The sequence below is a fragment of the Corella eumyota genome, chromosome 3 (assembly GCF_963082875.1).
Source record: "Corella eumyota chromosome 3, kaCorEumy4.1, whole genome shotgun sequence".
In the NCBI taxonomy this organism is placed as follows: Eukaryota; Metazoa; Chordata; class Ascidiacea; order Phlebobranchia; family Corellidae; genus Corella; species Corella eumyota.
Window position 1 is genome coordinate 8,772,305 of NC_137492.1, and position 19,503 is coordinate 8,791,807.

Here is a 19,503-nt window from a genome sequence, read left to right on the forward strand (position 1 = left end):
TCGGTTTTATTTGTTTTTCTTTCCATTTATTTACGTTCCACTTCTTTCTGTTCTAACGATTTTATTTTTTTGCTCTGTTAGTTCGCATTTTATTTGTTTTTGTTTCACTTGTTTCTGTTTTATTATATTTGGTAGGTATTATAAGTTTCTGTTTTATTATTTTATTTTCTATTAACCTGTTCTACGACAACCAGCCCCTTCTTTGCTTTAATTTTAGAAAAAATTTTCGACTTAAATTTCGATAAAATGTGTTTTTTAAATTTCAGTTTTCAGATGTATGTTTATTCGAAGATGAAATTTTTGGTTATTCCGTCGTCGGTTAATAATATAATTTTTGTATATTAGTATCTCTATGGTTACCACACGCGATTGTATCTTTTTAGGGGAAATACCAACAGTTATTAAAAATTTTTTTTATAATTTCATGTTATAATATAAATTTAAGACTGCAGTCTTCGTTTATTTGTATAGAAAAAGAAAATGAGCAACTATGGAAGCTTTAAAAATAAGTACTTTTAATGAAGATGGTCTAGATTTTTGTACAATAGCATTATCGCCTAATCATATTGCTGCAGTGAAAAAAAATGATATTGTTTTGATTCCAATGGCAATTGATGTTTTTAGTCAAAAACTTGAATTTCATCAACAGGTAATTTTGTTTTAAACGTGTTTTAATACAATTTTTAGGCTCACATATTTCTTGCCTTAAAAATAACTTTTACTAATTACACGCTAATTACAAAAGAGAAAGCTAGTAATATTAAAAAGGCAGTGTGGTGTAGTTGTAGCAGTGAACACTTGACTTTTTTTAGCATCTTTATTCTCCATGTGGAAAAGTTGACTTGGTGACCTAATCATAAAATAACAACCTTAACTCTGGCCAAGTCTCGGATTTCCTTTAGCAGTTTGGGATATTATTGATTATAATTGCCTGATAATTAAGCTGCTGATGAAGTATGCCTTACTCAAGGGTGCTACAGCATGGGAGCAATGAGAATCGAACTTTTGTTCTCATGTGTTGTAGAAAGTGTTCTAACCACTACACCACTTCACAACAAAAGGTTAAGGTTCAATTCTTACAGATTTTTTTTTGTAACAATCTTAAGTAAGGCATTTTAAATGCATCTTTTTGGACTGGGGCAACAAATGTTGTCATGCTGTAAAGTTGACCTTCGTTAATAATTGCTGATGCGTAAATGGCGCTTTGCAGTCACATTGAGTCATTCTTTATATTATTCTGGCATATAAATGTGTTGAATCAGTATATTAATAATTTTCTATTTTGGTATATATTTGGCATTAAGCTGTTTTTAAATGAAACATATTGAATTATTATTTTCACGATATTATTTAAGTTTATGTATTTAGAGACTTTTGATTATAAACATAAAATAACAGCTATTATTTTTGTTTAAGAAAATATTACTTAAAGGTCATCATGTAAAAATTTCATTTCTTTTGTTCGTTGAACACTTGAACAACACCTTCCTTTTTAGTGGAGCATCAGATTATATTATTCGATGGAATATAGATGATATTTTAAAATGCAACGAAAACGGTAGTATCGTAGTTGTATTGTACATTTTTTTGTTAGAGTTTTATAAAATTTCTTAATTTTGTTTACTATTTTTGTAAATATTAACTAGCTAAAGGAATTAGGGTTGTAATGCAGTAATCTAAGGTTTAGGGTTTTAATGTATGCCTAAAGTATAAATATAAAAATTGAGAAACAAAATTATAAAACTTAACAAAAAAAAAATTTGCATAGAAACTGTTAAAATATTTTATTATTAATAAATTTAAAATTTTATTGAACAAAAAAAATATGTGCCTTATAGGTAAAGAAATCAGGGGGCATGTTGTTATTTCCACTGAGAATATTGCACCCTCCTTCATAGCAGTTTGCCCCTTATTTAAAACCATGTGTTTTTCTGTTGAAGGTCAAATATTATTTCATGATATTGCCACTAAACAAGTAAATAACTGCTTATCTTATTTAATAGTTTAAACAAAGTAAAACTTTTTGTCATTTTGTTGACCAAAAGATGTTACATTGTTGGCTACATGGTGTAGTAACTGGAACACTTTGGTTAACAGTGTAAGTTCATCGGTACTATTCTATCTGTCACCATGTCTTAGCACCCTTAAATAAGGTGCTATTACTTGTATAAAGTCCTTAACCAATTGGCAGGTTATATATCCGGTAATAAGAGCCAAAACTGCCAAAGACAGAGTTAAAGTATCAAATGTTACATTAAAAATAAAAATATTTGAGAAAAGTGGGCCAATTCAATAACTTTTAAAAATTATTCAAAAATACCTTCTGTACAAATTTTTTATGTTATATTAGTAATTGCTGTTTAGACTAAAAAACATTTCCCTGGTCTTTAATTGATTATTTCATAACCTGTATTGGTTTAAAATGTATCTATATCAAATTTTTAAAATTTAAAATTATTTATGCTTAAATTTTTTTGCTTTTTATTCTTGGACATTTTAGTTTACCCAAAAAATTCAATTGAATGAAGTTTCTGCTATAGTGTTCCTGTCAGAATATGAAGTTATAGCATCAACATTCACTGGTTACTTATATGTTTGGAATGTGTTAACAGGAGAAAATGTTTGGAAAACTAATACAATACATGGTTTGATTAACATTAAAAAAACACAACCTTTTTGTCAAAGTCAAGACTGTCAAATAAAATATATATATAATACTTGGTAGGCTTTATACCTATACTTCTTAAACTCACATTTATTTTTAATAGGGGCAAGTTTGAATTGCCTTTGTGCTTCCAATATTAGAGCTTTTGCAAGTGGAACATCTAACTCAGTGGTAATTTTTTTCAATCATAAAAACTTTCTTGTTTGTGTTTTAACATTAATAAGTAATTTAACATTTTATTGTTTAGGTTTTTATGTATCGTTTTTGCAATAGTTTAAATAATTATCTGAAGTACTTTAAGCTTGATTTGGATGAAAAGTTAATGCATATTGATCCAAATTGGAAACAGATTGGTATTGTGTAATTAAAAAATTATTTAAATCTCTAACTAAAACTAATACAAGTTCATTATTAAACATTTGTTTAACCTAACTATACTGGTATAGTGTGTTTGCAAGTTGTGATATATTTAACAAGGTTCAGGGGATGAGTCTAGGGGAAATGTGATAGCAATAATTTATTGTAACAATACAAACAATATTGATTTGAAGGAAATTGGTGATACAAGGTATTATTTCAATATTTCAAAAAAAAATAACTTAATTGTCTGATAATAAACATTTATTTGGAGACCGATAAATTTTTGTGATAGCACACTTAATTTGTCTAAAATTACTTTCTCCAAGTTTTAACGTGGAATGCTTAAGAAATAATATTGTTGCTTAGTAATTTGCATGAAGAAGAGTATCTGATATGTGCAACAGAACGTGCAATATTTTTAATTGATTGTATGAACCACCAAGTTGAAATATCGAAATATTTAGACCAAGATATTGGGCCTCCTGTTATGTCTCATGTGCATTTTAATCAAGATCCTCTTACGAAAAAGGTTGGTTAATCTTTTAAACAGGTCTATTTATTATTTAACAAAAGATTTTTTTTTATTTCTAAACACATTTTGCAATGTGTTTGTTTTTAAAATGTGTTTTTTTTTCGTTTTTATAGGCAGTTTAGTGTTAATTAAAATATAATAAAATCAAGTCATACTTTTTAATAATACTACTTAAATTATGTTTGTCATGTTGTTAGTTTTTAAATTTTGTTATAGATACTTTGTGTTGCAACACCTATGTTTACATCTGAAGCTATTGTTTACTTAATTTCCTTGCCTGAAAATAATTCAACACTCTCAATTTCAGTGATACCCAAGTACAGTTTAAATTACTTATTTTTATTGTAGAAATAAAATTAATTTTTTTATTATTTTAAAGAATGAATGTAGAATCTTTTTCTTATTTATTTTTGTACGATTATATCGCCAATTTTTAAAACAGCGTTAGAAGTTTTGACTGTTATTGATCCTACCTCATAATTTACTTGCTCAATCATTTTTACAGAAGGTAGTTTGTGTTATAATTCTTCAAGGGTGCAACAGCATAAAAGCATTTGAAAATAAACTCATGACACCATGTTATAAAGTAAAATGTTCTAACCATTTTTTGGTTGTCATGTTTAAATATGATATAATATAATTTGAAACTATAGGGTTGCTGTATGTGAACAATCACCCTTACGGAGCAGCGTAAAATTAAAAACTAAGACAAAGAAGTCTTTAGATCAACCTGTTACTTTTAAAAGAAATATTAAGAGTTCTGGTTATAGTTCTTCACCAAGGTATTTAAAAAAAAATTGTATTTTTAAAAAGTAAAAATAATTTTTAAAGATTTTTGTAGTTATTGTTAGGAAAAAAATTTTAAACTTTTAATATTATTTTGTTTGCAGAATGACCATGTTTAAGCCTGTATTATCCACAACTAATAAATCTTTACAAAACCTAAGAAAAAAATCAACCCAACCTACCCACTTAAAATCATTGACTTGGGATAATGCTCCTGATTGGTCAAATCAAACAGAAATTCAAAAAAGTATTCAACTTTGTGAAAAAGAGACATGTGTGAAACATATTTCTATTAATGGTAAAAAAAACTTTCGGACAACTATTATCTAAAATTTACATTTAAATAAAAAAGTTTTTTTTATTGACATTTTCTAACTTAAAGTATTAAAAAAAAACTGGCTTTACCAGACGACTTTAAAAACTAGCTTAACAAGACGACATTCTTTTTTTTTTATCCTCGTAGTGGAAAAGTCAACTTCACAACCTAAACATAAAGTAACAACCGTTACCCTGACCCAGTCTCGAGTTGCCATTGGTAGTTTGGGATATTATAGATTTATATTTGCTTAATAGTTATGCTGTTGATTAAATGCTGGCTCAGCAGTAGTTTATACCAATTAAAGCGCCTATGAGAGCAGTGAGGATCGAACCCACGACCTTATGTAGTGTAGCAAGTGTTTAATTAACTGTGATGTCGGCCTTTCCACATCAAAATAAAGATGTATACAAAAAATCTGACATAACATTTTTTTAAGATAAGAATCACTACATAGCTTGTACTATGACAGATTCAACAGTTCATGTCTCAAGAATACCCCTGCCCAGTGACAGCAGTAAATTCAAAATAGTTACCGGTAAGTTTTGTCAAACTATTTTGTTAATATTTAATTTTTTTTATTAAACTTGAGAAAACATAAAACAAAATTTTATACTCTACTAAACGAACATTTGTTTAAAAATTACAGAAACCAAATTATATTCTAAATGTATTGACTTTTTTCTAGTTAAAAATCTACTTTTTTGATCTATTATGCATATTTATTGTTTTTATTTTAAAATTTAAATTGCAGGGAATAATAAAATATTGCAAGGTTGTGATTGGTCAAATGACAAGGACCTACTTCTTACATATTCAAATAAGGGTGAAGTGAAAATTTGTAGTCCCCCATTTACTGGGGAATCGTTACAGCTTTCATTTAATGTTGAACTTAACAAGGTGAATACTTATTTTTTATTAAATTTATTAAAATATTGTAAAATTTTGAAATAAAGTTAAAAAATAACTGATCTATGTAACCTTCTTACTTACACGTTTTTTATAATGGGTTTGTTTTTTATTTAGTCTTCTAAAGATCTTACCTATGCACAATTTTACTACCTTGACAAGTTTTTGCTCTCTGCTTTAGGCAATTTAGTATGTTTGCATAAATACCATTTGCATGAAGAAAGTAAAGATGATGTAAAAAGGTAATAAAATTAAATACAAGATTAAAACTTAATCAATCATTACCTCCAAATAATGCACCATTAAATCAGCAACTCAGGACTAGGTCAGAGTAAGGGAAATTATTACTCTTATGGTTAGGCACTTTATGGATAAATATATTTAAAAAAAAAAAAAAAAATTTTAATTTAGATTAAACAAAAAGCAAAGAAATGTTTATTTTGCTTAGATATTTAAACCAAAGTAAGTCTAAATTAGTTGGAAGTTGGCCAATGTCATCAGCTCAAAATATCACATGCCTCACTGCCCCCAACAATTTATTTTCATGTAAGTTATCTATTTGCTAAGAAATAACTTATAAAAGAAATCATATTGTCGGTTACTTTGTATGACTAGTAAGTTCCCTGTTCCAAAAGCTGCATTTTAATTGTTACAATATTATTTTTTTGTAAATATCTTTATCCTCGGTGTGGGAAAGTCGAATGCGCGACCTAAACATAAAGTAACATCAGTTACTCCGACCCAGTTTCGAGTTGCCTTGTGCAATTTGGGATATTATAGATTATAATTGCTCGACAATTAAGCTGCTGATTTAGTGCTGGCTCAGCAGGAGTTCTGACCGTTTCTAGCGCCTTACTCAAGAGCGCTACAGCATGAAATCAATGGGGATTGAATCCACGACCTTATGTGTGGTGTAGCAAGTGTTCTTACCACTACACCACGCTGTCTTACCACTACACCACGCTGCCGTATATGGTTGCAACTCTTAAACAATATATTCCTGTTATAATTTAACCAAGCAACGCAAATGGGAATTGTATTTTTTTCGAAAGCCTTTAAATTGAAACCACTGTCATTCTGCTAGAATTTTTTTTTTTTTTAATCCTAGCAAAACTCCGCATTTTTCCGCGTAAGTGCATGTTGATATAAATTGTTAAATCGGTAACACAAAAAACTAAAAATAATAAATTAATTATTGTTCTATTAATGTTATTCTCATTGTTTATCCCAATTTTGACTCCGATATTAAACCAATAATTTCGCAAGATGCAGATTTTGCATTAGCGCAAATTATTGACATTTTATATAATGTTAAATAAACAATATCAAAAGTTATAGTAAAATCAAAAAACAATAAAGAAACAAGATTTTGCTCCGACCCGAATTAAAATACTACCGACATTATGAAATTAAAAAAAAAATTAACATCATATGAAGCGAATTAAAAAGAAGGTGTATGTTAATTTTTAAAATAAACAATTTCGTTTACGCGAACTATCGACCGAAAACTGATATCAAAGATGTCGAAAATTCGACAAATCTTTTTATTTCCGAGTTATTTTAAAATACTTTCCGACATTATGAAGTTTAAAAAAATTTAATCACAGCTAGGTTCTGCAATTATCTAAAAGTTTGCGCAGTTTTAAGTTGCACATTTTGCGTTTTCGCTAATTATCGACATTTTAAATATTATAAAAGAAACAATATCCCGCTCCTTTAGGCGAAAAACGAAACCCACTCTCCAGCAGAAATTACTTTCCCAAAAAAATATACGAGCCAAATTTTATTCATAAATAAGTAATTGTAAATTAAATTGCAAGCAAAGTTTAAAACGAAACAACCTTCGTTTGCAAAAGTTATAGTAATTTCAAAAAACAATAAAGAAACAAAATTTCGCTCCGACCCAATTAAAAATACTTTCCGAGATTATGAAATTAAAAAAAATTTTAACATCATATTAATTGAATTAAAAAGAAAGTGTATGTTAATTTTCAAAATGAACAAACTTAGTTTACGCGAACTATTGACCGAAAACTGTTAACAAAAATGTCGGAAATTCGGCAAATCTTTTTATTTCCGAGTTATTTTAAAATACTTTCCGACATTATGAAATTGAAATAAATTTAACACCATATTAAACGAGTTAAAAAGAAAGTGTATGTTAATTTTTAAAATGAACAAATTTCGTTTACGCGAACTATCGACCGAAAACTATTAACAAATATGTCGAAAATTCGATAAATATTTTTATTTCCGAGTTATTTTAAAATACTTTCCGACATTATGAAGTTCAAAAAAATTTAATCACAGCTAGGTTTCTGCAATTATCTAAAAGTTTACGCAGTTTTAAGTTGCACATTTTGCGTTTTCGCTTATTATCGACATTTTAAATATTATAAAAGAAACAATATCCCGCTCCTTTAGGCGAAAAACGAATCCCACTCTCCAGCAGAAACTACTTTCCCCAAAAAATATACGAGCCAAATTTTTTTCATAAATAAGTAATTGTAAATTAAAATTGCAAGCAAAGTTTAAAGCCAAACAACTTTTGTTTGCAAAAGTTAAAGTAATTTCAAAAAACAATAAAGAAACAAGATTTCGCTCCGACTCAATTAAAAATACTTTCCGACATTATGAAATTAAAAAAAAATTTACATCATATTAACCGAATTAAAAAGAAAGTGTATGTTAATTTTTAAAATGAACAAATTTCGTTTACGCGAACTATCGACCGAAAACTGTTAACAAATATGTCGAAAATTCGACAAATCTTTTTATTTCCGAGTTATTTTAAAATACTTTCCGACATTATGAAATTAAAATAAATTTAACATCATATTAAACGAATTAAAAAGAAAGTGTATGTTAATTTTTAAAATGAACAAATTTCGTTTACGCGAACTATCGACCGAAAACTGATATCAAATATGTCAAAAATTCGGCAAATCTTTTTATTTCCGAGTTATTTTGAAATACTTTTCGACATTAGAAAATTAATAAAAACCTGACAATATTTAATCTATACTGAAATAAAAGACTATTAAGTTTTAAGTTGAACAAATTTAAATAACGTAAGGTATTAAAATTTCAATTTTTTTTTTTTTAAATTTTAAAGTTAATTATTGAGCAATCTTAGTTTAAAAGCCCGGATCCCACGACAAGGGGTTGCTCTTCATCCGGGAAAGAAGAAAAGAAAAAGAAAGATAAAAAATGAAAATGTGTTTTGTAGATCTAGTAGTAATTGTTGTTGTTGATGGTTAAAAAGTGGCAAAAAAGTTAAAAAGTCAATCGGTTACTACAAAAAATTTAGATAAATGAAAACAAAAATTATAAAATAGAAATAACAGAGACAGATAATAATAGAATTATAGCACATATTTAAATTAATAGATAGATTTAATAGAAGGGTGTAAATTAAAAAGTTGTTTTAAATAAGAGGCAATTGTTATAGAGAAAAAATATACAATAAGAATATAAAACTGAAATGAAAATTTGTTTTGAAATTAATTCAATAGAAAAAATCTGGTTTTAAGTTGCCCTTATCAGTTTGGTATATACATCAGACTATAAACGTTTACCTGACCAGTAAGTCTTTGATTTTTCAAGAAATGCATATAAAAGCAGTTTGAATGTTGCTCACCTATCAGCTAGATTCAAGGTTGTCGCAATAGGTTACGCAACAAATTCCCCATTCGTGACAAATTTGAGTATATGTTTTATTTTGTAAAACTGCATAAAAAAATATTAATATTTCACTATCTAAAACTTGTCTAACATAATTTTCACAATAACCCAATTCATTGTTTGAACTTAAAAGATGATTATAAAGATCATGTTTGTAATTTAAGATAGATGGTTTAAACAATAAACGAATTCTGGGTGGAATAACAAATTCACCGATTTTTTTTGTGAAATGCCCTATGTGCTGTTCCAGACAAAATTGATTTTTGATAAAAAAGTTAAGTTGCGATAAATATTTTCAGTGACAGGGCAACTAAATATATTGTGTTGACTAAGTTTGTAATTTCTACCCTTTAAAAATAAAGAATGACGATAACCATATACAGTGTTTTTTGATTTATCAAATGCCAATGTTATGATAGTTAAAATTTGTTTTTGTACATTTTGTAACAACGGGCTACTTGTTTCTGGCCAAGAAACATCTTTTACGTAATTGTAACTAAAGTCCATAAAGAAAGTCTTAAGTTTATGTAAAGACCTAAAATCATTATTATCGAAAGTTTTACATCCAAGTAAATTGTCGCCGCCATCTACCTGCTTATTTAAGGTCGATTTAAGATCAGTATTTATAATGTTATTCGCTTCTGTTTTATGACTTTCTGTGGGTAAAATTACATTTTTCTCGGGAACATCACAACTATTATCATCGTCACCAAGTATTGTAGTACCAACTAACGTATAAAAAAATAAATAGCCGTTTTTATTAATGTCTGTTGTCGGAAATAAAAATAACTCGGAAATAAAAAGATTTGTCGAATTTTCGACATATTTGTTAACAGTTTTCGGTCGATAGTTCGCGTAAACGAAATTTGTTCATTTTAAAAATTAACATACACTTTCTTTTTAATTCGGTTAATATGATGTTAACTTTTTTTTAATTTCATAATGTCGGAAAGTATTTTTAATTGGGTCGGAGCGAAATCTTGTTTCTTTATTGTTTTTTGAAATTACTATAACTTTTGCAAACAAAGGTTGTTTCGCTTTAAACTTTGCTTGCAATTTTAATTTACAATTACTTATTTATGAATAAATCTTGACTCATATATTTTTTGGGGAAAGTAGTTTCTGCTGGAGAGTGGGATTCGTTTTTCGCCTAAAGGAGCGGGATATTGTTTCTTTTATAGTATTTAAAATGTCGATAATTAGCGAAAACGCAAAATGTGCAACTTAAAACTGCGCAAACTTTTATATAATTGCAGAACCTAGCTGTGATTAATTTTTTTTAAACTTCATAATGTCGGAAAGTATTTTAAAATAACTCGGAAATAAAAAGATTTATCGAATTTTCGACATATTTGTTAATAGTTTTCGGTCGATAGTTCGCGTAAACGAAATTTGTTCATTTTAAAAATTAACATACACCTTCTTTTTAATTAGTTTAATATGGTGTTAAATTTATTTCAATTTTATAATGTCGGAAAGTATTTTAAAATAACTCGGAAATAAAAAGATTTGTCGAATTTTCGACATATTTGTTAACAGTTTTTGGTCGATAGTTCGCGTAAACGAAATTTGTTCATTTTAAAAATTAACATACACCTTCTTTTTAATTCGGTTAATATGATGTTAAATTTTTTTTAATTTCATAATGTCGGAAAGTATTTTTCATTGGGTCGGAGCGAAATCTTGTTTCTTTATTGTTTTTTGAAATTACTATAACTTTTGCAAAAAAAGGTTGTTTCGCTTTAAACTTTGCTTGCAATTTTAATTTACAATTACTTATTTATGAATAAAATTTGGCTCGTATATTTTTTTGGGAAAGTAGTTTCTGCTGGAGAGTGGGATTCGTTTTTCGCCTAAAGGAGCGGGATATTGTTTCTTTTATAGTATTTAAAATGTCGATAATTAGCGAAAACGCAAAATGTGCAACTTAAAACTGCGCAAACTTTTATATAATTGCAGAACCTAGCTGTGATTAAATTTTTTTGAACTTCATAATGTCGAAAAGTATTTTAAAATAACTCGGAAATAAAAAGATTTGCCGAATTTTCGACATATTTGTTAATAGTTTTCGGTCGATAGTTCGCGTAAACGAAATTGTTCATTTTAAAAGTTAACATACACCTTCTTTTTAATTCGTTTAATATGGTGTTAAATTTATTTCAACTTCATAATGTCGGAAAGTATTTTAAAATAACTCGGAAATAAAAAGATTTGTCGAATTTTCGACATATTTGTTAACAGTTTTCGGTCGATAGTTCGCGTAAACTAAGTTTGTTCATTTTGAAAATTAACATAAACTTTCTTTTTAATTCAATTAATATGATGTTAAATTTTTTTTAATTTCATAATGTCGGAAAGTATTTTTAATTGGGTCGGAGTGAAATCTTGTTTCTTTATTGTTTTTTGAAATTACTATAACTTTTGCAAACAAAGGTTGTTTCGCTTTAAACTTTGCTTGCAATTTTAATTTACAATTACTTATTTATGAATAAAACTTGGCTCGTATATTTTTTGGGGAAAGTAGTTTCTGCTGGAGAGTGGGATTCGTTTTTCGCCTAAAGGAGCGGGATATTGTTTCTTTTATAGTATTTAAAATGTCGATAATAAGCGAAAACGCAAAATGTGCAACTTAAAACTGCGCAAACTTTTAGATAATTGCAGAACCTAGCTGTGATTAAATTTTTTTAAACTTCATAATGTCGGAAAGTATTTTAAAATAACTCGGAAATAAAAAGATTTGCCGAATTTTTGACATATTTGTTAACAGTTTTCGGTCAATAGTTTGCGTAAACTAAGTTTGTTCATTTTAAAAATTAATATACACCTTCTTTTTAATTCGTTTAATATGGTGTTAAATTTATTTCAACTTCATAATGTCGGAAAGTATTTTAAAATAACTCGGAAATAAAAAGATTTGTCGAATTTTCGACATATTTGTTAACAGTTTTCCGTCAATAGTTCGCGTAAACTAAGTTTGTTCATTTTGAAAATTAACATAAACTTTCTTTTTAATTCAATTAATATGATGTTAAATTTCTTTTAATTTCATTATGTCGGAAAGTATTTTTAATTGGGTCGGAGCGAAATCTAGTTTCTTTATTGTTTTTTGAAATTACTATAACTTTTGCAAACAAAGATTGTTTCGCTTTAAACTTTGCTTGCAATTTTAATTTACAATTACTTATTTATGAATAAAACTTGGCTCGTATATTTTTTTGGGAAAGTAGTTTCTGCTGGAGAGTGGGATTCGTTTTTCGCCTAAAGGAGCGGGATATTGTTTCTTTTATAGTATTTAAAATGTCGATAATAAGCAAAAACGCAAAATGTGCAACTTAAAACTGCGCAAACTTTTAGATAATTGCAGAACCTAGCTGTGATTAAATTTTTTTAAACTTCATAATGTCGGAAAGTATTTTAAAATAACTCGGAAATAAAAAGATTTACCGAATTTTCGACATATTTGTTAACAGATTTCGGTCAATAGTTCGCGTAAACTAAGTTTGTTTATTTTGAAAATTAACATACACTTTCTTTATAATTCGTTTAATATGATGTTAAATGTCGGAAAGTATTTTTAATTGGGTCGGAGCGAAATCTTGTTTCTTTATTGTTTTTTGACTTTAATATAACTTTTAATATTGTTTATTTAATATTATTTAAAAGGTCGATAATTTGCGCTACCGCAAAATCTGCATTTTGCAAAATTGCCTGGTTTATTATCCGAGTCGACATCGGAATAAACAAAGAGAATAATATTAACATTCATGTAACAATAATTAATTTATCATGTTTAGTTTTTTGTATTACCGATTTACCAATTTATATTAACATACACTTACGCGGAAAAATGCGGAGTTCTGCTAGGATTAAAAAAAAAAAAATTCTAGCAGAATGACAGTGGTAAATTGAATGTACTTACACATACAAAAATTCCTTATAAATAGATTTTTTTTTACACAAATATTTTACACAAATCCATTTTTTAACACAAATATTTAATAATAATATTTTATTCAGACATTGTTGTAAGTTGTGGATCCGACCGAAGTATAGAAGTATTTGATTTAAATATATGCAAAAACATTCATAAATATAATGATGTTCACACAAAACCTGCTTATGGTATACAGCATTGTTCAGTAAGTAATTAAAATCATTTTAAAGAATGCCAGACACTTCGGCCCAAAGATTTTTTTTAAAACAGCGGGGAGTTCGCATTTTAGTTACCGCGGAAAATTTCATCTTTGCGTATTTATATACAGTTTTTTAGATAGTATTTGAAATTAAATAAGCAGTAAATTAATAATTTTTTCAAAGAATAATGTGCAAAAACATGTTATCTTTTTTTTCCCGTGTCAATTTTTTAATTTTACAAACTGAAACCCATAAAAAAACTTAGTTTGCAAGCACGCGCTTCAGGTGACACAAGACAATGCGTTATGATATCACGTATTTTGCAAAATAGTATATATATCTTTATTCTCGATGTGGGAAAGTCGAATGCGCGACTTAAACATAGAGTAATATCCGTTACTCCGAGTTTGGAATATTATAGATTATAATTGCCCAGTTATTATGCTGCTGATTAAGTACTGGCTCAGCAGGAGTTCATACCGTTTATAGCGCCTTACTCAAGGGCGCTACGGCATGAGATCAGTGAGGATTGAACCTACGACCTCATGTGTGGTACAGCATATGTTTTTACCACTACACCAAGCTGCAGTGCCGTCTTTCTAAACAATAGTTGAAAAAAAAGCATTAATTTATCATTTTTTACACTGAAGAATGTGCATAAATATGTTAATATTTATTGCCCGTGTTAATGTATATAAATTTATATACCAAAACACAAAGAATAAAACGTTTAAAGGGTTGCCAGATGATTTGGCATCCAAAAAAAAAACGGCGAGTAGTCGGCGATGAAATTCCCGTGTATAAAGTCAGCGTAAGACCAAATTTTACCGATATTCAAGATAAAATTTTACATAAAGTACAGTATATATAAAAGTTTTAAGTGGTTGTTACTTTAATGACATATGTTATTTTTTAGAGTATTTATTTTTTTAAGATTTATGTTACAAAAACTTTTTTAAAACGGATTAAAAACGGGTGCTTTTGGCCTGCAAAAAAAGATAACATGTTCTTGCACATTATTCTTTAAAAAAATTATTAATATACTGCTTATTATATTTCAAATACTGTCTAAAAACTGTATATAAATACGCGAAAATAAAATTTTTCGCGGTAATTAAAATGCAAATTCCTCGCAGGTATAAAAAAATCTTCCGGCCTAAGTGTCTGGTTATTATTTTAAACATTGGTCAGCAAATATTTTTTAGCAAAAACTATAACCCTAATGTTTGTTTTTATATTTTTAATATTGGATGATTTATTTTTAATAAACATAGAATTTTAATATATTTTACGTAGGGTTCATCTTGTGTATCAAGCATGTCTTATGATACTTTTGTGACATCATCTCCTTCAGATGGAATTAAGTTGTGGGATCTTAGAACACAAAAGTACTATGTTTTTTTAAAACTTTTTTAATGTTTGTGTGTAACATAGCATTTATTGCCCCTTGTCTCAAGTTGGCTTTGGCAGTATAGGTAAAATCTTTACCATACCGTTATTCATTTAACCATAGGCCAATGTCTCTCATTTTCTTAATTAAAAGTTTAAGTAATAAATGTTGTGCCATTTCTTTAATTTAAAAAAAAATTAATTGATCAAGATTGCTTTTCTGATTTCAATTTATAACTTTTATGTTCAGGTGTTCAAGGAAATATACACACCATAATTGCGTGTCAAAATGTGATTTTTCTGTTAGCCCATGTGGTAAATACATAGCATCAGCTACAGATAATAAAATGGTTAGTAAAAACTTTCAAATAAAGTATTTTAACAGTTTTACAATGACAACATTTTTTGATTATCCAAATTCACTAGATTTGTGTTTATGATGTTCGCAAATGCTTTCCTATTCAAAACTTATCAGTGAGAGAAAAAGTCACGGCACTAAAGTTTTTACCCACTTCCAATAAGGTAAGGTTTAAATTAAATAAGATACATTTTATTTTTGTAATGGTATTTGTTCAATCTTAGTTAAGGAAATTCTTTATATATACTGTATATATACTAAAAAGATGGTTTCACATATAGCTTTAAATGCACATTTTCTGTTTAAATCACTAAAGGTTTGTTGTTATTTTGTTTAGATTATAGCTGGAACAGATACTTCTAGATTAGTTTCAGTTTGTCTTTCTAATATCTAAACCATACCTAGTTTTTTACAAAAATCATATTTTTATAATAAAACTTTAAAAAATTTGATTTATTATGTTGCGCAAAATAGAAAATTTAATTTTAGTTAGGTTTTAACTTTTTCGACTTACATTTATGGTTTAAAGTATGGTAGGCTATTTAATCTACAAAAAATTTTAAAATCAAGAAAGCCAAAACTATAATAAATTTTTTTATAAAATTGTTTCGTATAAAACTGTAAATTTTTGGAGTCTGGACATATATATATTGTGCTATTTTTTGGCAATACTTTGGGTTTAAATCTAACATGGTAGTTCAGGTAAAAATGTTATTCATCTTTTCCTTCTAAAAAGTTTTCCCATTTTTGTAACCGAACTTCTCTTTCCTTGTCTGTTTCCTCAATTTGATAATTAGTCGTCCCATCCCAAATCTCAGCTTGCACAGTTTTTTCTGCAAACCATCGACCATTTAAAGATTTTTGACATATTTTTGCATCGTCAATTTCTTTAAAAGCGACTGAACAAACGCCGTCAGGATGTCGATCAAAAACAATAACTTTTTTAACAGTACCAAATTTTTCACATTCATTTCTTAAATCCTCTCTTATTTCTGCAATTGAAACGGGATTTTCTTCAAATTCCTTTGTTTCAAACATGTTTTTTAAAATAACTACTCTGTCACTTTTCGAAACAGTCTCTTCTGCTCTATTTAATTTCCAATCTAAACGTTTATCGAGGTCCTTTTGTACCTTTTGTTTTTCTTTTTTACTTAACATTTTTGGCTTTTTTGAGGGGTCGAAATTACCTTTCATTTGAAATGACGCTTCTTCAATGTGTAGTTTATAACCTCTAACATCGTAACCATCCAGAAGTTGCTTTGCTAATGCAATGGATTCCTTTTTTAAGTAACAACACAACCCATCTCCTTTTAGGTTTCCCTCTTTATCTGAATAAAGTTTAAGTTTTAACCCCCCAGTAACAGGGTTGGTACCAATTATGCCACACTTGGACATAATCTCAATGTATTCATTTTGACTTATATCAGGGGGTAGACCGGAAACATACACACTTGTGTTTTTTTTGTCGTCAACAGCAAACCACTCAGGTTTTGAAGCTGCTCGTTTTACTCCCGGTTTCTTTTGATTATTTTTCTTGGCTCTTGCTTCGGTAGAACTTTGTTTATTTTCATCACTTTCCGTAGTTTGAGGATAAAGAATTTTACCATCACCATTTATCCAAACTTTAACAGTTTCATCCCATTTATATTTAGTTCCATCCTGTGGATCTGTGTAAATGACGGTCCCATCCTTGTTTGTCACACAATTATCAAAGTTCTGCGTGTTAGTTGATGAAGTTGAAGTCGTAACATTATTATCGCTTTTCCACGATTTAGTTTGTTCATTCCAATTGTAAGAAATACCAGATTTTTTGTCAACAAATTGGAATGTTTCGGGTTTCCATTGCTTTAAAGTGACATCCCAGGAATATTTAATATTAGATTGGGGATCAAGGTAAGTAGTTGGTTCGCTTGACTCTGACTCGTAATTTGATTGATATTTCATCATTAGGTCAATACTTAGTTTTGGAAACCATGCCTTTTTTGCTTCGTCCCATTCGTATTCCGTACCGTCGTCGTCCTTTTTCGTTAATTCCTTAGTTTCCACTTCCTTTTGTAATTGCAACTGACGCTGAAATTCATCGTAGTCTTCGCGTTTCATAGACATTTTACTGGGTGTTTTTTTTGTAAGTTTACATTCTAAAAGCATACGTTACACAAGAAATTATAAAAAATTACACAAGTAAAATAGAAATGCTGCCTATAAAGTTGTTTAAGCTGTCTTAACAGTAGGCTAACGATTGAAAAACGTTGTTGTTGCGTACGTGGGTTATAACATCGTGTCTCAGCTAGGTTTGTCGAATTTCGTCGCTTTTAGGATTGGTTATTATAATGGTTATAAGTAGCAAAAATATTCTATGCGTGATTAAAATTTTTAATTACTAATATATCCAACAAGTAGGATTTTCGATATTGTGTTTTGATTTATTATTTTGATAGTTACGCATGAATAATCTCGGCAAACAGCTGATTTGTTCATCTTAAATTTATTAAATTTATCACTAAACGTAGTTAACGTAAACAATTTGTTATGCAATATACATTTTGTTAATAGTAACAAAGTTGGTGGTTTATTGTGCGTTTTTAACTTTATTTGATGAGCATAGTACTTAAAATAAACTATGATGAACAGTAAATGTCATTTTTTATCATTACGAAAATATTTTTTTGCCAATAAATATAATTCTTTTGTTCGTTTTTCTACATCAATTAAAACACATTTCAATGACGACATTTTACAAAATCCTGGCAATTTGAAAAAATATTTTGCTGATAATTCATACGAGCAAAAAACTATTAATCGATTACTAAATGGATTAGCTAGTAGTGATCGAGCTTGCTTAGCCGAATCCATAACTTTAGTCGAATCAAAAAATACAACGAAAAAACTGATGGGTCAAGTCTTGTTGCAACTAATATCTCTTCAAATCAGTGAAAGCCAAAAAAACTTAAATTTTATCACGAAATGTTATCAAAATCATGCAGATTTGTTAACTAACAACTTTACCCCAACATTAAGAATTGGAATAACTGGACCACCAGGTGCAGGGAAATCAACATTCATTGAAAATTTTGGAATGTATTTAGTAAAGAAGTTTGGTCTTAAGGTTGCTGTTTTAGCAGTTGATCCTTCTTCCATTAGAACTGGAGGTTCTTTGTTAGGCGACAAAACAAGAATGTTTAAGTTATCAGTCGAACCAATGGCTTATGTCAGACCATCGCCAGCTAGTGGTGAGTTAGGAGGTGTGGCTCGGAACACAATGGAAACTCTTTTTTTGTGTGAAGGTGCTGGCTATGATGTCATAATTGTGGAAACAGTCGGAGTTGGGCAAAGTGAAGTTGCAGTGTCAAATATGACTGACATGTTTGTGTTGATTATTCCACCAGCAGGGGGCGATGAACTACAAGGTTTAAAAAGAGGTGTTATCGAAAATTGTGACTTTGTTTTGGTAAACAAATCTGATGGTGACCTTTTACCAGCAGCTCGGAGAATACAATCAGAATATACAAGCGCCTTAAAATTTATTCCTCAGAAAAGTAAACTCTGGAGACCTAGAGTAAGAAGAATATCTTCCATAAATAAAGAAGGCATTGATCATTTCTGGAATTTATCTTTAAAATTTTTTGAAGCTATGATTAAAGATAGTGCATTGATTGAAAATCGTAAAAGACAGCGCAATATTTGGATGTGGAATCACATACAAAGCGATATTTTGCAGCACTTTAAAGAAAATCAGGATATTTGTGAAAAATTACCACTTGTTAGAAATTTGGTTGAAAGTGGGCAAATCACACCTGGACTTGCATCAGATATTTTATTAAAAAACTTTTTTAGTTCTTAGCAGACAGGCAACTGGTTAAAAGACATGCTTTATACTATGCAATATTTAAGACTATGTGCTTTTATTTTATTTTACATTTTACTTTATTTTATATAAATGTATTTTTAAGGTTTTAGAATAAATGTATGTTTGTTAAATGCTCTAAACACCAAATAATTTTAGAGCTTATATATTTAATAATATGGCCATACCTAAAAAAAATTAAAGAAAACTTAACAATAAAGTGTCAAAGCCTATGGTTGACAGTAGTATTCGTCCTAGGTCATTTGGAATATTTTTAGTTAAACAAAATGTTCACAATAGGTCGAAAATTGTTCATTGTTCAAAATTTGGGTGTGTGTTTGTTTTGTATTGAAACTAGTAATCTATCACGGTTTCTTACGAAAAAGGTTTAATAGAATTTAATCTTAATGTCACTTTACAATGAAAGAAAGTATTTTAAAAATGAATAAAGGAAGGGCTAGCAACTTATTGTATTTAGTTCTGTGTTTTGATTTTTGATAAGAATTTATTTGTAATTCCAAAAAAA

General features: G+C 28.5%; 3 protein-coding genes across 3 annotated transcripts; 2 read left to right on the top strand and 1 right to left on the bottom strand.

Annotated features, from left to right (window-relative positions):
* The first annotated feature begins 444 nt into the window (after nt 1-444).
* LOC145744649 (WD repeat-containing protein 27-like) lies at nt 445-15,664 on the top strand. The gene is made up of 20 exons (XM_082562553.1): nt 445-649; nt 1,417-1,558; nt 1,839-1,975; nt 2,501-2,645; nt 2,769-2,836; nt 2,913-3,018; nt 3,143-3,233; nt 3,392-3,554; nt 3,774-3,874; nt 4,211-4,339; nt 4,448-4,641; nt 5,099-5,197; nt 5,414-5,559; nt 5,686-5,810; nt 6,017-6,114; nt 13,270-13,391; nt 14,683-14,774; nt 15,026-15,125; nt 15,202-15,297; nt 15,471-15,664. Exons 1-20 carry the CDS (start codon nt 491-493, stop codon nt 15,525-15,527), a joined length of 2,370 nt encoding a protein of 789 aa, XP_082418679.1. The 5' UTR covers nt 445-490; the 3' UTR covers nt 15,528-15,664.
* LOC145744650 (17S U2 SnRNP complex component HTATSF1-like) lies at nt 15,561-17,267 on the bottom strand. Its single transcript, XM_082562554.1, has one exon. The coding sequence runs from the start codon at nt 17,237-17,239 to the stop codon at nt 15,845-15,847; it is 1,395 nt and encodes a 464-aa protein (XP_082418680.1). The 5' UTR covers nt 17,240-17,267; the 3' UTR covers nt 15,561-15,844.
* Nucleotides 17,268-17,646: 379 nt separating this feature from the next.
* On the top strand, nt 17,647-19,431 carry LOC145745496 (methylmalonic aciduria type A homolog, mitochondrial-like). The gene has a single exon (XM_082563590.1). The coding sequence runs from the start codon at nt 17,754-17,756 to the stop codon at nt 18,972-18,974; it is 1,221 nt and encodes a 406-aa protein (XP_082419716.1). The 5' UTR covers nt 17,647-17,753; the 3' UTR covers nt 18,975-19,431.
* Nucleotides 19,432-19,503: the final 72 nt, after the last annotated feature.

Excerpts from the sequence above, each read along its gene's own strand:
- LOC145744650 (XM_082562554.1), bottom strand. The coding sequence starts at position 17,239 with ATGTCTATGAAACGCGAAGACTACGATGAATTTCAGCGTCAGTTGCAA.
- LOC145745496 (XM_082563590.1), top strand. The coding sequence starts at position 17,754 with ATGATGAACAGTAAATGTCATTTTTTATCATTACGAAAATATTTTTTT.
- LOC145744649 (XM_082562553.1), top strand. The coding sequence starts at position 491 with ATGGAAGCTTTAAAAATAAGTACTTTTAATGAAGATGGTCTAGATTTT. Across the intron at positions 6,115-13,269 it reads CCCCAACAATTTATTTTCAT|ACATTGTTGTAAGTTGTGGA; the intron begins GTAAGTTATCTA and ends TATTTTATTCAG. Across the intron at positions 14,775-15,025 it reads TGGGATCTTAGAACACAAAA|GTGTTCAAGGAAATATACAC; the intron begins GTACTATGTTTT and ends TTTTATGTTCAG.